The sequence below is a fragment of the Bos taurus genome, chromosome 9 (genome assembly GCF_002263795.3).
Source record: "Bos taurus isolate L1 Dominette 01449 registration number 42190680 breed Hereford chromosome 9, ARS-UCD2.0, whole genome shotgun sequence".
NCBI lineage: Eukaryota > Metazoa > Chordata > Mammalia > Artiodactyla > Bovidae > Bos > Bos taurus.
Genome location: NC_037336.1, coordinates 84,891,593 through 84,907,886, shown reverse-complemented (window position 1 = coordinate 84,907,886; position 16,294 = coordinate 84,891,593). Strand labels below are relative to the sequence as shown.

The 16,294-nt window shown below is 39.0% G+C and overlaps 1 protein-coding gene across 4 annotated transcripts in view; it reads right to left on the bottom strand.

Annotated features, from left to right (window-relative positions):
• Positions 1-16,294, bottom strand: part of SAMD5 (sterile alpha motif domain containing 5) — a 141,318-nt gene that overhangs the window by 64,552 nt on the left and 60,472 nt on the right. For 2 of the 4 annotated variants that reach the window (XR_009495803.1, XM_024996846.2), the window contains exon 3: positions 10,248-16,294. Coding sequence is in view for 1 of the 4 variants with exons in the window: in NM_001168606.1 (NP_001162077.1) it covers positions 16,232-16,294 (63 nt within the window). In the remaining 3 variants the exon portion in view is untranslated. The other 2 variants (XM_059889846.1, NM_001168606.1) reach the window with 2 other exon arrangements.

The window sequence follows — 16,294 nt, the reverse complement described above, 5'->3', positions numbered from 1 at the left end:
GGAATCAAATCTGTGCGCCCTGCAGTGGAGGCACAGAGGCTTAACCCCTGGGCCACCAGGGAAATCAAGGCTAGCCTTAATATTAGCATGCTCTGGTTTCTTCTCAGATGACATCACTTCCCTCCTCAAAGACCTGAGCAGCAGTTGTCAGTGCTGGGAGCCAGACACCCAGAAGAGCTGGTGTGGATTTTCAGTGTACCAGTAATCTGCTGACAAGAATATTTAAAGCGGCAGTTTGTGCATAATTGGTGATTTTATGCACTAGGCTCTTCCTATCATAACCAGATTATCATGGATTTGCATTCTAATACAGCACTAAATGACCCACACCTATATTTCTTCAGAAAATCACTCTCCATGATGGCAGGATTATGTCTCGTTTTCCCTAGCACTTAGAACAGTGTCTGGCATGAGTAAGGCATCAATACACATTTGTCATATGAAAATACGTTGGGCATGTGAATGCCGACAGCCATACACCTTGAGAAACAAGAGCTTGAAAATATCCAGCCTAAAAAATAAAGTAGGGCCTCTCAGGATATTCATAATATTTAGGAATCAGAGACCACTTTCCAAGCCAACAGACACATCTTCCCTTTATTCACCTATTCGTCCTTACATGCCTAGGCTCCAGAGCCACTGGCCGACATCCTTTCCTCCACATCCCTTTAGGCCTCAAGCTGCTCAAGCAGCTCCGCTACTGGAGAATCCCTCCCCCTCACTCCTCTTTCACCCTCCCAAAAATCAAAATCCTACCCAGCTTTTAAGACTGTTCATCTAAATCATACACATCATGCAACAGGAATTTACTTGGCACAGCAAGATCAAGCCAGTCAATCCTAAAGGAAATCAGTCCTGAATATTCATTGGACAGACTGATGCTGAAGCTGAAGCTTCAATACCTTGGCCACCTGATGCGAAGAAGTGACTCACTGGAAAAGACCCTGATGCTGGGAACGATTGAGGGGAGGTGGAGAAGGGGGCAACAGAGGATGAGATGGTTGGATGGCATCATCAACTCAATGGACATGAGTTTGAGGAAACTCCAGGAAATAGTAACAGACAGGAAAGCCTGGTGTGCTGAAGTCCATGGGGTTGCAAAGAGTCGGATAGGACTCAGCGACTGAACAACAAGCACTGTTGTACACCCACCTCCTTCCTACACACAGTAAATACTTTCTTCATTCCTCCTTGGGGTCCCTTCAGGAGCCCACTGTGGTACCTGCAGGAACACTGCTCAATAAACTCTCCTCAAATAGCGTCATTTAGGAATTGGGCCTTGGTTCATCACACAATCTTAACAGCAAAGTTGTCAAATATGAAAGTGAATTCTGATGGAAACTGCTAACATTTATTGGGCACTTACTATATGCATCAGTTCAGTTCAGTCGCTCAGTTGTGTCCAACTCTTTGCAACCCCATGAATTGCAGCACGCCAGGCCTCCCTGTCCATCACCAGCTCCCGGAGTTCACCCAAATTCATGTCCATCGAGCTGGTGATGCCATCCAGCCATCTCATCCTCTGTCGTCCCCTTCTCCTCCTGCCCCCAATCCCTCCCAGCATCAGGGTCTTTTCCAATGAGTCAACTCTTCGCAGGAGGTGGCCAAAGTATTGGAGTTTCAGCTTTAGAATCATTCCTTCCAAAGAAATCCCAGGGCTGATCTCCTTCAGAATGGACTGGTTGGACCTCCTTGCAGTCCAAGGGACTCTCAAGAGTCTTCTCCAATACCACAGTTCAAAAGCATCAATTCTTCGGCACTGAGCTTTCTTCACAGTCCAACTCTCACATCCATAAATGACCACTGGAAAAACCATGGCCTTGACTAGATGGACCTTTGTTGGCAAAGTAATGTCTCTGCTTTTGAATTGCTATCTAGGTTGGTCATAACTTTCCTTCCAAGGAGTAAGCGTCTTTTAATTTCATGGCTGCAATCGCCATCTGTAGTGATTTTGGAGCCCCCAAAAATAAAGTCTGACACTGTTTCCACTGTTTCCCCATCTATTTGCCATGAAGTGATGGGACCAGATGCCATTTTCTTCGTTTTCTGAATGTTGAGCTTTAAGCCAACTTTTTCACTCTCCTCTTTCACTTTCATCAAGAGGCTTTTTAGTTCCTCTTCACTTTCTGCCATAAGGGTGGTGTCATCTGCATATCTGAGCAAAGAACTACATAAACAGTTCATATAACCCTGACATAGGTGAGGTAACTCACCCAAGGCCACATGGATTTAGGTGGCAGAAAGAAGTCAAATCCACGTGTAACTCTTTTCTTTCCACTGACATTTGTGTTTTCTTTTCTTTGCACTGTGTTTTATGATCTGTAATAAGTGTGGATCAGCTTAATTTTTTCACTTTGAATATATGACTCTATAAAATATGAATGAGTGTTACCCACAGACAACTCTCAACCTCTGCTGTATGTTTTTCCTGTGGATGTTAATTCCAAAATGTTTGAAAGCATTTTTAACTACAGGATGTGGATTATAACCTATTAATATTTATCATGCTCTATGTCTACTGTAACCAAGTTTACCATCAAGGGGAAAATTACGCTTAATTTTTTTCTATAACCAGATAATGCCTTAGAATTGTTTTTGAATCATGCAAAAAATAAACTCATCCTTTATTGTGAAGACATATTTATACTCATGCAATTTTTCAATAATTAGAAGCTCCCTTGGGATCCCCAAGGTGAGCAGAGAGGTGTACTGGGTAGTCCAAGTTACTCTCCTAACTGGAAGTCAATCTTCGTTTGGGAGGTGGGAATGAAAATGGGCATAGCATTTTATTTGCCCAAGATTATTTACTATTTATGAAACAAGGTGAATTTATATATAAGTAGACCCCGAACGTGGGGCTTCCCAGGTGGTGCTAGAGGTAAAGAACCCACCTGCCAATGCAGGAGGCATAAGAGACTGGAATTCAATCCCTAGGTCACGAAGATCCTCTGGAGGAGGGCATGGCAATCCACTCCAGTATTCTTGCCTGGAGAATTCCATGGATAGAGGAGCCTTGTGGGCTACAGTCCATAGGGCTACAAAGAGTTGAACACAACTGAAGCGACTCAGCAGGCACACAGACCCCAAACATTCTACTAACACCACAGCTAAGCAGCAGAGTATCAAAATGAGTAAACCTTAAGCAACTATTAATTAAGAGTTAAAAAAATCTAAAGGCAAGATTCAAAATATAAAGCAGAAGGGCAATAAACTTCTGATGGCAGTAAGCTTAATTCCCAGCACTTTCTTGTCCTTATTCCGTCAGCTGTACGTAACTCTGTGAAGCACGCTCTGTAAATGTGTTCCAACTTCTCCCCATTGAATGATACAGTCAGAGGCCTTGCCTTATTCCTATTATTGCATTTAACAGACCTATTATTTTGATAGATTGGACTTTTTAAATACTATACTCCATGCTAGAATATAGCCTTCATCAGTTTATTCAAGTATTGGTTGAGATTTATACTACGGTTTGTGTTTTAAAAACACCAAACACTAGATTTATATACAGATTTAGTTGCTACATGCTTTTTAAAAAACTCATTTCTCTAAATCACATACAACTGGCTGTTTTCCATACTACAAACACTATTTTGGTTTATATCAATGAGGTCTGGAGATTTTAAATCTAAGTAGAGATTTAATTTTTCATTCAAAAGTCACTTCTTTGCCAACCCTTTCCTCACACCTCTAAAATCTAGGAAATGTGCCAAGATTTTCAAAAAACATATTTACTTATTCTTTGAATGTACTTGGAGGGAGATTAAAGCATAGAAAAATAAAAGCAGATGAATAGGACTTGTGGGCTAAAAGAGATATATTTGACTCATTTTGTTGTCAGTTACAAGAAGGAAAGAGAGAAAAAGAAAGAAGGAAAGAAAACAGCCTCAAAAATTTGAGGCAATGAGTCCAGTGTTTCCTAACACTATGCCTTAGTCAATTACCTCTATCAAACTCTTCAATGAACTCCTTTGTCTTAACATGTACATAAATATTACCCTGTTTTGTATTTCATGGGGGGCAATAAAGTAATTTTCTAAAAATAATATTTCTAATGCTAATATTGGGATTTTATCAAGATGAGATCTATTGGAAGTTATAGTTTGTTATATGTCTAACTGAATGATCATCGGTTCATTCAAAGTAGAGAAGATACTACGTTTTCTCCCCAAAGGCCCAATTTAAAAAAAATTTGGTCACCAAATTCCTTCAGTTCAGGCATCATGGAGAATATTCACAGACATGTGGAAATGTTTGGATCTTGGTACAAAGCTGCCCACTGGGTTATATTAGTAAAAAAAAAAAAAAAATTGACATGCACACACTGCTATACTAAAAATGTATAACCAACAAGGGTCTACTATATAGCACAGGGAACTCTGCCAAATACTATGAAAAACCTAAATGCAAAGAGAGTTTGAAAAAAGAATAGATACATGTATATGTGTAACTGAATCACTCTGCTATACACTTGAAACTAACACAATGTTGTTAATTAACTATACTCCAATATAAAAAAAGGTTATCAATTAAGACAAAACAAGAAGAATCAATATGTGTAAGAGAAAATTATTTGGGGGAGGGTCAAAAATTCCAAAATGTTTGTTTTCCTCTCAGATTGTATAAAGTGATTTCAAATGGCAAACTATTATACCTTAGGGGGCACTCATGGAGGAGGAAAAAGTAATTAAAAACCAGTGTAATAAAATCAGTTTCCATTTCAATCACCTGATATATGCAGTGTGTTTTCAGGATATGGCTAGTACTCACAAGCATACCTTTTATAAATCTAAGGACACCTGAAATCAAAGAGGTGAAATGAATTTCCTAAGACTTAAAAAGTCTCTGTGTCTTAGCTTCCTTACCTATAAAATGGAGCAGCAGCAGCAACTACCTTATTGGGTTATTATAAGAATTAAATGGAATTTGTATACCTTGCTCTGACCAGTGAAAGCACTGGGTATTTTTCCACCAAGGCCACTCAGTAGGGAGCTGGGGTTCCTTTCTCCCAATGCCCCAGCCTCTTTCTGCTTCACCACACATCCTCTGAGCATAAGGCATGGAAGACCAATAGTTCCTGTGGACATTTAGAAACTTCAAATATTTTAACAGGGTCCTAATATTTAAAGGTCAAATAGTAAATTATGAGCTGCCACTTGGAATTCTAATTACAATATAGAGTATTTCTTGCCCTGAAGCATTAGTGAGAACAAACTCCTGGTTTCAGCAGTGGTTGGGGACACTGGTGCTATGATGGTTAACTCTATAATAAGGCATCATCATTAAAGGACTCGGGCTTCCCTGATAGCTCAGTTGGTAACGACTCCATCTGCAATGCAGGAGACCCTGGTTCAATTCCTGGGTCGGGACGATCCCCTGGAGAAGGGATAGACTACCCACTAGTATTCTTGTGCTTCCCTGGTGGCTCAGCTGGTAAAGAATCCGCCTGCAATGAGGGAGACCTGGGTTCGATCCCTGGGTTGGGAAGATCCCCTGGAGACAGGAAAGGATACCCACTCCAGTATTCTGGCCTGGAGAATTCCATGGACTGTGTGGTCCATATGGTTGCAAAAAGTTGGACACAACTGAATGACTTTCATACACCATTAAAGGACTCAAATGAAAAATTATCATTCCATAGCAGAAGGTGCTACATTTTATAAAATATAATATTTAAATCATCATTTAAAGACTCTCCATGAACCAGAGATCCCCACGAAATACAGAATACAGTAAACCAAATTTACCAGTATGTATTGTGTGTGTATGTATGTGTGTGTTAGTTGCTCAGTCCTATCTGACTCTTTGCAATCCTATGGACTATAGCCCACCAAGCATCTCTGTCCATGGGATTCTCCAGGCAAGAATACCGGAGTGGGTAGCCATTCTCTTCTCCAGGTTATCTTTCAAACCCAGGGATCAAACCTGGGTGTGTCTCCTGCATTACAGGCAGATTCCTCACCACCTGAGCCAACAGGGAAGCTCATATATGCCATGACTGTAGGGTAAATCAGATCAGAAGACCACAGAATAATATTAACACAGACTCAACTACAAAAAAGGTCAAAAGAAATTCTTATGCAGTCTAAGGTAGTTACAGACGAAATTACTAATATAGAATTATCAAAACTTACTAATATATAATACAGAGAGGAAGAGAAAGTAAAATGAGATGGGTGGCCTAATTTTCCTCATAATTTTACAGACAAGTGTATTTTGTGGATTTGAAAGCACACTTTGTCCCGTTTCGATGACATCAGGACAGAGAACGATGGAAGGGAAGCTACAGCTGACGACCCAGGACTAGTGACACAATTGCTATGAGGTGTGCATATGCAAACTCGGATGCCGTTCCTGGTAGGACAATTGCAGAGACTCCAGCCTACACTTCAGCTAACAAACCATTTAATCACCATTTGAAGAAAGAATGAGACACTGTCTGGAAACCTTCTGCAGACAAGTAAGATCAAGATAGTACCACCATCTAAACTCGTATGAATAGAAGGGCTTGGATGAAATCCAGAGATGACAGGGGCTCTCAGACAGGCTCCGTCAGCCATCCTCCTGCGGACCAGGACACTGTGAAGACAGACCTGAGTCCAACCGTGACTCAGAAGAGTCTGCCTAGAAAAACGCTGGAGGATGACCTCATGCTTCCTTTGCTTTACTTTTACAGCTGCGTGTGTCTGAGTGATAAAGCATAAATATCAAGATAGCTCTGCCGATAAGCTAAAAAGAAAATCTTAATGAAAAAGCTGTATGGTGTACTAGTTGAACATTTCTTCTCTTCCAGTGGCACTTACCAGTGGCCTTACCCTCTACAGCACCTTAGACTGGCAGTATATTTCACCCCTTCTTCCCCTTGTCTCCTGACCCCTCTAACACACTGTCTTTTAAGATAAACTTTCTCTCATACATCTGACCCCTCCTGCTTCTTAATGTAAGGCCCTTATAACGGAGGAGCCTGGCAGGCTACAGGCTATGGGATCACAAGAATCAGACACAACTGAACGACTAAGAACATGTGTGGTCTTATAATAATTTAACCCTATAAAACGTAGATAAAGGTTAAGGAGCTCAGTCATGCCCGACTCTCTGCAGCCCCATGGACCACAGCCTGCTGGGCTCCTGTGTCCATGGCATTCTTCAGGCAAGAATAATGGAGCGAGTATTACTCACTCCATTTCCTCTTCCAGGGATCGTCTCAACCCAGGGATAGAACCTGTGCCTCTTGCATCTCCTGCACTGGCAGGCAGGTTCTTAGCCACTGTGGCACCTGGGAAGCCTCACTCTTTGTGTAGGACAGGTTATCAAAGTATCTTTGCATCTTCTCTAGTAACACAGCATACACTAGCATTCATGTGATAAGTACATTCATCAGAGTTTGATTAACTTTAATTGCAAGAATAGATTTATATTTTATTAACTTTAATTGCAGGAATAGGTGATATCCTTTTCACAATCCATGTTAGAAAAATATAACCAAAGGAAAATCATAATTCCAATAGTGTGGCAATTTGGTACTTTCAGACGCCTTCACAAATTATATTTGATATATTTCTGCAGAAGAAAACTTAAATGAGCATGTAAATTTTTATTTTATAAAATATTTGCATTTATAGTTTTATACAAAAGGAAACAGGAAACCCAGAGGATTTGAACAACAATAAACCCCACCTCAAGGTGAACTTCTGATAAAGAGAAATTTGGTTTCTTGGGTCCTGGAGTGAAAGGCACGTATGTGTGCTCAGTTGTGTCCGACTCTCTGTGACCCCATGGACTATAGCTCTCAAGACTCCTCTGCCCATGGGATTCTCCAAGCAAGAATACTGGAGTGGGTAGCCATTTCCTTCTCCAGCGGATCTTCCTGACTCAGGGACTGAACCTGGGTCTGATGCCCTGCAGGTAGAAGCTTTACAATCTGCGCTACTAGGGAAGCCCCAGTGAAAGGCATGCTCTCCTTCAAACACAAAGGCCATCAAGTTCCTGCAAGTTCCCCGAGACCAGAAGTGCCCTGGTAGAACCAACTGACACAACTTGACTTCAGTTTCCTTATGCATGTGAGCAATTCACTTGGCTCTTCATTCAACAACATTACTGAACACCTACCACGTACCAGAAATGCACCAGAACTACATAAGGATCAGTCATAAGCAGGGAACAACTCTAGTGGGGGTGAACCAGATGTGCTCACAGCCTTGGGGTGGTCACAGTCAAAAAACAGACCATGCCGCTCAGTGACTTTCTTCTCAAGGACATGATGTTATTCACAGATACCATCTGTTTCCCAGACCTTTCACAGGGTGTGTTTAGGCAACGCTGTCCAGTGGACATGTTTACAGACCTGAGAGGAGCAAAGGGGTGAAAGGAAGTGGTTAAACAGCTACTCACCAGAAAAACCAAGACTAGATTGCCATCAGGGCTTCTGATTTACAGGTCAGGATTTAGAAAAAAGACTAAATGTATATTCTTCACTCAAAATGGCTATTTTTGCAAATGCTAGTATGTAGATTGATTAATTTCCAAAATGAAGTTGAAGTTGAATTGATGGAGCTCGGCAGATGTACAAGAATGCACACCGAATATATACAACCTATGATTGGTGTTCATTACTCAACCAAGAGACAGATGAGATTCCACAGATATCCTGTTAATGGTATGTGGATGTATTAAAGTGGAGAAAGTGGGCCAAAAAAGTGTCCATAATTATATGAAGACGCTCTGTCCTCAGAGTAACTCTAAGGTCAGGGAGGGAGGGAAGTAAGCTTTTCACTAAAATTGTTCAAGATTCCTCTTATAAATTAAGAAATCCTCAATGGGACAGCATATGACCTGCAATCAAACTAAAAGGTATTCATTTTCCGGATTCAGTTGACAGACTTTAAAGGCTGCCTTAGGCGAAGTGATTTTACTAATAACATAAACCATCTTATTTTCTATTAAATCCTCCTTACTTGGGATCACTACCGCATGCTCGTAGGGGAAACGTTTTTTAAAAAATACATTTTGCAGCTGCTCACCAACATTATTGACTTTTCTAAATAATGCTCAACAGATCAAGGAAGATTTGAAGCATGAGATTTTAGAGCTGAAAGATTAGGTTTTCATACCATAATGCTGGCTCCCGCAGAACCCAGGGGCTGGTTGGAGCTTTAGTTTATGAACAAAAGCATGTCTTGAAAACTTCTGAAACTAAGTTGAAATTAAAGCCAGTCTACAAAGATGGGTCTTTTTTCTTTTTAAGATGCCACAGATCCCTGTAGGTATCTTTCTAGGACCTGACATCAGACAAAAAGCCAGGATTAGAGGATCTGGGAAAACCTCAACTGTCTATCACCAGCCCAGTGTCATGGTGGGCTTGTCACACAGTCCAGGCTCCAGTGTGTCTTAACTACACAATTTCTGAATCTGTTTAGGTCTTCCTCAGGTCCTTTTTCGTTTCTAAAAATCAGAAATCTGCACATTTCTTCCTAATATTTATTCCACATCTTCCTGGTTTTAAATTTACTTTCCTCTCATCTTGTATTCAGTGTGAATAAAAACAGCTATTCATTATCATCAAAACATACCACATGATACCATATATAGAGAACCCAAAACACTATTTCAAAACTTCTTTGAATTAATGTTGGGGGCTGCTTATCATGTGCTAATTAGTGTGCTAAGCATTTACAGTAATTATTCTATTTGTTCAAAGGTCCTGGAGGCAGAAAGTGGTAAGGCTGGAATTTAAATGTTTAGGTCTCATGACCCCCAAGATGCCGCTTATTTATAGTTGAATCACATCAACCTGTGGGTGATGGAGTTTCAGGGACTCTGGGAGCCACAGCAGAATCCATGGGAGAAACTCCACAAATGACCCCACTGACCCCCTAATATATCCCAGCACTCTCCCTCCCACTCTGGGGGGCCACAATAACTGGAACAGAATTGCATGCTATTTATCACCCTCAAAAGTACTTTTTTAATCAGAAGAGAGGTGGGGAGAGAAGGGAGAAGCCACAACACACATATACATAACCATCACACAAAAGCATCCAAGCAAACATCATTAAGGATTTATTTGAATTTTGCATGCAGTGTGGGGAGCCAGGCTTTCTCCTTTCTTCTGTGTTAGTACTCTGATTTCCCATGCTAACCATAATGCTCCAGTATCGTAAACATTTATATATCATCCATTTAAATAACGCACATACTAGGTCCCATTCATTGAAATGTAAATGATCACAAAAGAGCCAAGGCGGGAATCGCAGTGAAAGCTGTAACATTTATTGAACAGAGGACATATGTTTGCAGATCACAGCGTTGCATGAGCATACATTCCAGGATTCATAACATGGTTCCAATTCAGCTTTCTCACACAGTCCCTTTTTCAAACGGTAACTGAAAGGAAAAAGGTGTCAACTGCAATTACATATACAAAACCACAGGGCAACTTTCATTTAGAATGCATCTCTGCTCTACTGCCTAGACAGACACGAGGTGCTTTTTCAGGCCTGTGCACACATTTTTGTATGATTAGAACTTTTCAAAGAACAATGCTTTCATAACCCACAGGGTATCTGAGAATACTGTCCAGTTTATCAAGCTGAGCAACAACTTCAATGAACAACAGAATTTCTAACATTTGTCTTAATCAATATTCCACTTTGCCCTCAAGATACTCAATACAGCATCTCAGTTTTTGGAATAACAAAGGAAAATTCATCTGACAAAGGGCATGGTACAGAATATATCTATAAAAGGTATTTCTCATCAACATTAAATAGCCAACTTCTTTCCTTTTCTTCTAGTGGAAGAAATTTTGGCCAAATTGTAAAAAGAAAAAAAAAAACCCACCAAGCTCTTGAAATAGTCTTTAACCTGCAATTTTCCTCTAAATATTATCTTTAAATAATAACCATAAAAAATAAAATTTAATTTCTAGGAATTTAAACAATTTAAAAGAAAATCTCTATTTTGATCAGTTAAAAAATAAGGTGGTTCATTTTTCTGAACTACTGTTCTTTTTTCTTTCCTTTTATGGAAATATCTAAAATAATGATCATGAAATACAAAATGATTATATTTTATCTCCTTAAGAGATTAATAACAGAAAACTGAAGAGGATTTTTGAATCAAAGAATCTGATAGGTAAGACATCTGATATAGGAATGTTTCATTGATTACCACTCAGACTATTAATAAGAATAAAATTAGGAAATTTAAAAGAGAAAGCCCAGCTGATTCACTTTGCTCTGCAGAACTAACTTTGTTTAATTTAATACAGCATCTATGATCTATGATGGCTTTCTTCTAAGCACAAGTTGTCAGCTGATCTACTCTAAGAATTCCCTATTACTCCGTCCTTGGTATGAATGGAGATCTGGCCATTTTTAAGGTGAAGCTCTTGCTTATGTCTTACATATGTCTCTGGATATAATCTTCTTCTCTATTTTGAAATTCAGAAATGCTATGCCTGTCTGAACATGATATTTTAACACATAATTAAATATTACATGTAAATATTAATCATTTTGTCCAAGAACTAAATTTTCTTTGACCTTTTTTTTGTTACTGCTCAGTGCTCATGCAAAGACCTTTTTATAACACCCAGACTCTTCACTGAGAACAAACCAGAAAGGCTCTTCTGTTTGCTGGCAGGTGCATCCCAGGCATAGCACATCTGGTTTCTCTGCATCTAGAAGATTTTGCTGATCCGCCATCATCTGCTTCGTGTCTTGGCTGGATTCATCTCAGAAAAGGCTATGGGGGAATGCCCACGTGCACTCCTAATTTGTAAATCACAGTCATAAAATGAAAGGAAAATGCACATTTGCCCTCACTAATTTGCAGAGCAAATTTATAAATCTAGAGCTGTTTTAAAAAGAGGTAAATTAAAGAGTTCCTTTATATGTGACTATTACCCCAGACTTGAAAAACACTGATCTTAGTCATTGGTTCATTGTTTTTAAAAATCACAGCCTTTTCATTCTATCAATAAACGCTTCTTCAACCCTACTATGAGCAGGCACTGAAATCCTGTTTTATCCTTCCTAAAAGAAAGCAAGGGTTTCCCAGGTGCCACAGTGGTAAAAAATCTGCCTGTAATGCAAGAGATGCAAGAGATGTGAGTTAAATCCCTGGGTGGGGAAGATCACCTGGAGAAAGAAATGGCAACCCATTCCATATTCTTGGCAGGGAAATCCCACGGACAGAGCAGTCTGGCGGGCTACCATCCATGGGGTTGCAGAGTCAGACAAGACTGAGCAACTCAGCACACACACAAACACACACTCCAAAGAAAGCAAAGGGCCTTATTCAGTGGGTTGAAGACAGCCACAAGGACATGTCAATTTATGCTTGAGTGGTCTAGTTAGTTTCAAGGTAATCTTTTATATAAGAGAAAAAAAAGAAGGCAAGAGAGTGAGGCACTGTGCACCTACTATGCGTCAAACACCATGAACTGTGTGGGTTTGTTGCAGAACTCTTAAGCCGCCTAAGAACTAAGGAAGGGTATTTATTCTTCCCATTTTATGGACAAGGATTAAAAAGTCTTTGATGAGTTCAGTAATTGTTCAAGATCATTTCCCGTGCTAAAGTCTCAGCTTGTCTTCTTTTTTTTAAAATTTTTATTGAGGTATCATTGATTTACAATGTTGGGTCAGTTTCATGTGTACAGTACAATGAATCAGTTATACACAGGCATATATCCAGTCTTTTTTCTAGATTCTTTTCCCATATAGGTCACTACAGAGTATTCACTAGAGTTCCCTGTGCTATATAAGTAGGTCCTTATCAATTATCTATTTGTATATATAACAGTTAGCTTATGTTCATAACACAATCACCACAGGAAAAAGCTATCAACATGATTCTAGAATTTGAACTTGGATCTGAGGAACTCCAAAATGAAAACTCAATGCTTACTGTTTCTGTTATTAATTTCACAACATCAAGATGCTATAAATTTCTCTAGACAGAAAAAATGCCTGAGTAACAGCTATTCTAAATTGATATAATTTCCTTTGTGAGGAAAGAACTCTTAAAATTATGCATTCACTCTGCCAAGAATGTGTGAGTAAGTAAAATCTTCATTTCAAAAATTTTAGATCAAATGAAGAAAATTTTGCTATAATCCTCCCAATTCCTCAATATTATGAAGTCTGTAATTAACCTCTCTCGATGGTCTAGGAAATACAAATCAAGATAATCCTCTAGTTTTGATAATATATTTATTTATCCCTCCATTATTTCCTTCTCCTTAAAAAATTAAGGATACCATGAATATTAGATAAAAGAAAAGAACACTGTGAAAAATTACTCTTCTTAAGCATTATTATCTCCAGATACAATTCATGGTAAGATTACTTCCTTTCTCATATCTATAGTCTAACTCTTAACTCATCTTCATTTAATGCAAAGGAATTAATGGGCTTCCTTCAATACTTTTCTGCTTAAAGCTTTCTTCCTCTACTTTCAGGTAAGAAATCTTTCAACTCCATAGGCTATTTCACTGTTCTAGATTGTGCCTCTTAATTTAGATTGCTGTTGTTGTTCAGTTGCTAAGTCATGTAACTCTTTGCCACTTTGTGGACTGCAGAACACCACAGCTCCTCTGTCCTCCATTCTCTCCGAGTTTGCTCAAATTCGAGCCTATTGAGTGGATAATGCTATCTAACCATCTTACCCTCTGCTGTCCCCTTCTTCTCTCGCCTTCAGTCTTTCCCAGCATGAGGATCTTTTCCTACGAGTAGGGTCTTTTCCAGTGAGTCAGCTCTTCGCACAGCTGGCCAAAGTATTGGAGCTTCAGCTTCAGCATCAGTCCTTCCAATGAATATTCAGGACTGATTTCCTTTAGGATTGACTGGTTTGATCTCCTTGCAGTCTGAGGGACTCTCAAGAGTCTTCTCCAACACCACAGTTCAAAAGCATCAATTCTTAGGCACTCAGTCATCTCTATGGTCCACATCCATACATGACTACTTATGGACTTTGACTTTATAGACTTTTGTTGGTAAAGTGATGCCTCTGCTTTTTAATAGGCTGTCTAGGTTTATCATAGCTTTTCTTCCAAGGAGCAAGCGTCTTTTAATTTCATGGCTGCACTCACCATCTGCAGTAATTTTGGAGTCCAAGAAAATAGTCTGTCACTGTTTCCATTGTTTCCCCATCTATTTGCCATGAAGTTATGGGACTGAATGCCATGATCTTCGTTTTTTGAATGTTGAGTTTCAAGCTAGCTTTTTCACTCTCCTCTTTCACCCTCATCAAGAGTCTCTTTAGTTCCTCTTCACATTCTGCCATTTTGCCAGAGTGGTATCATCTGCATACCTGAGGTTGTTGATATTTCTCCTGGCAATGTCGGTAGAGGATTATCATTTTCAAATTTTAAGAGCAAACCCAAAGAGAAGATTTAAACTTGGCAAAATAATTGAAGGTACATATTATACAAAAAGAAAATCAAACTTGAAATGACTGAAGAATTTTCTAGTTCCTGTAGGTCGCATCATAATGCCCAGGGTGAAAATAATAGATTTTTCAGAAATCGGGTCCTCTCCAGCAACAATTCAATAAATGCATGAAAATGTACATCTGTGAAATAAATCTGCCACAGATGCTGCACCTGGAAATGAGGTCTAGAACAGGAAGCCATTTATTATCACAATAAATCATATCTATAAATCTATAGAGATCCCCACTCCATGAAAAGAAAACCTAGTTTGGAAATTTTAAAGACTCTAGTTCACTTAAAAAAAATAATGATGAAAGATTGGTTGGAATATAACTCTTACAGAGCTGCAAGCTACAGCACGTTGTTTAAAAGACAATGGATACATACTTTCAGAGCTTAATTTCCTTGCATTTGTACTTAAGAATGAGACTGAATTTACCCAGTCTAAATTAATCTTTAGAAGTGGCTAAACTATGTAAACCTGATATTTTTAAAGTGATTAAAATGGCCCTTGGAGACCTTAACTGCCTACCCATTCCAGTATGCACCAGGAAAAAATGAAGGTAAATTTCTTTTTTTTTCTGAGAGTTTCCTACTCTTGAGTATTATGTGATGTAAACTTTTATCTCTTATGTATATCTAAGCAGTCCAGAGAAGATTTTGGAATACAGTTCTGCCTAGCTGTTCTCAGAAGCTGTTTGACCGTGGGGCTGGCTGTGTTTCTAGATCTTTTTGATTGTCTCCTTTCAACTAAGTTTTTGGTCTTCTCAACATGGTTGCATTTTCTAAGCAGAAAAGAAAACTGCCAACATCCAAAGGCAAGAACATCAGGAAGCAGAAAAAATTCAAGATTCATCTTCATTTCCTCCTCTCACCTCCTTCTACTCTCCTTTTAGTCTCTTGTTATAAAGGGCTCTTAATATCCACTCCCACTGCTCACCCCCCGCCAAAGGCCTGAAATCAGAATCTGGGGAGGCAGTCTGGGACATAGCAGCGTCCAGGGCTGAGGAAAACCAGCCATCAAGCCACACAGCTGGCCCTTGCTTAACGTACGTCAGAGTAAGACACTCTTACAGGTCCCAACACTCAAGTTCAGTCAGATGAAATTTAAAAACAGAAGTTAGAAAACAGTTTCTTCCTTTGCTTTTCTTTCTTTATAAGTATATCTTATAAGGAACATAAATCTGTCACCTTTATCATTGTACTTATATGTGAAATAACTATATTAAACCACCTAAAGTAAGAGCTCCTTCACCAAACTATTCTATATAGAATTATGCAAAATATCTCAACCTATGAAAACACAATCTTATATGAAGCAGAAAAAAAATGTTTAAATACAAAATTAAAATGACTGTTTTCAAGTTAAAGGCTAATTTAGAAATGATATAATATCTAGCTATTGCCAGAAACTTTTTTGTCTTGTATTACACACTTAAAATTAGTCAGATTAACCAAAAGCTTAGCCAGTCTCATTTGTTTTCATCAAGAATGTATAGTGTGGAGGGCAGAACCCTCAAACACGCAGAAGACTGTTTCTAACAATGGTATGTTTTTAAAAAAATGAATTCAGTACTTCTTTATATGTGATATTTCACTGCCTTTTGTCTAGCTATTATGAATGTGTTACCCAGTGTACTAAGTTGATAATTCCAGAATTTTTCCAAGCAAAAAGTTAGGCTGATGAGTATTTCCAGGGTCATCATCCATTTCCCTTTTTGAAAGAAGGTTCTAAATATGCCCTTTTCCAGTCTTCAGGCACCTTATCAGTCCTCCACGAGTTTTCAAAAATGATATCTAGCGGTTCTGTGATGACTTCGGCCAATTCATTAAGAACTCTAGGATGCCAGCCATTGGGAC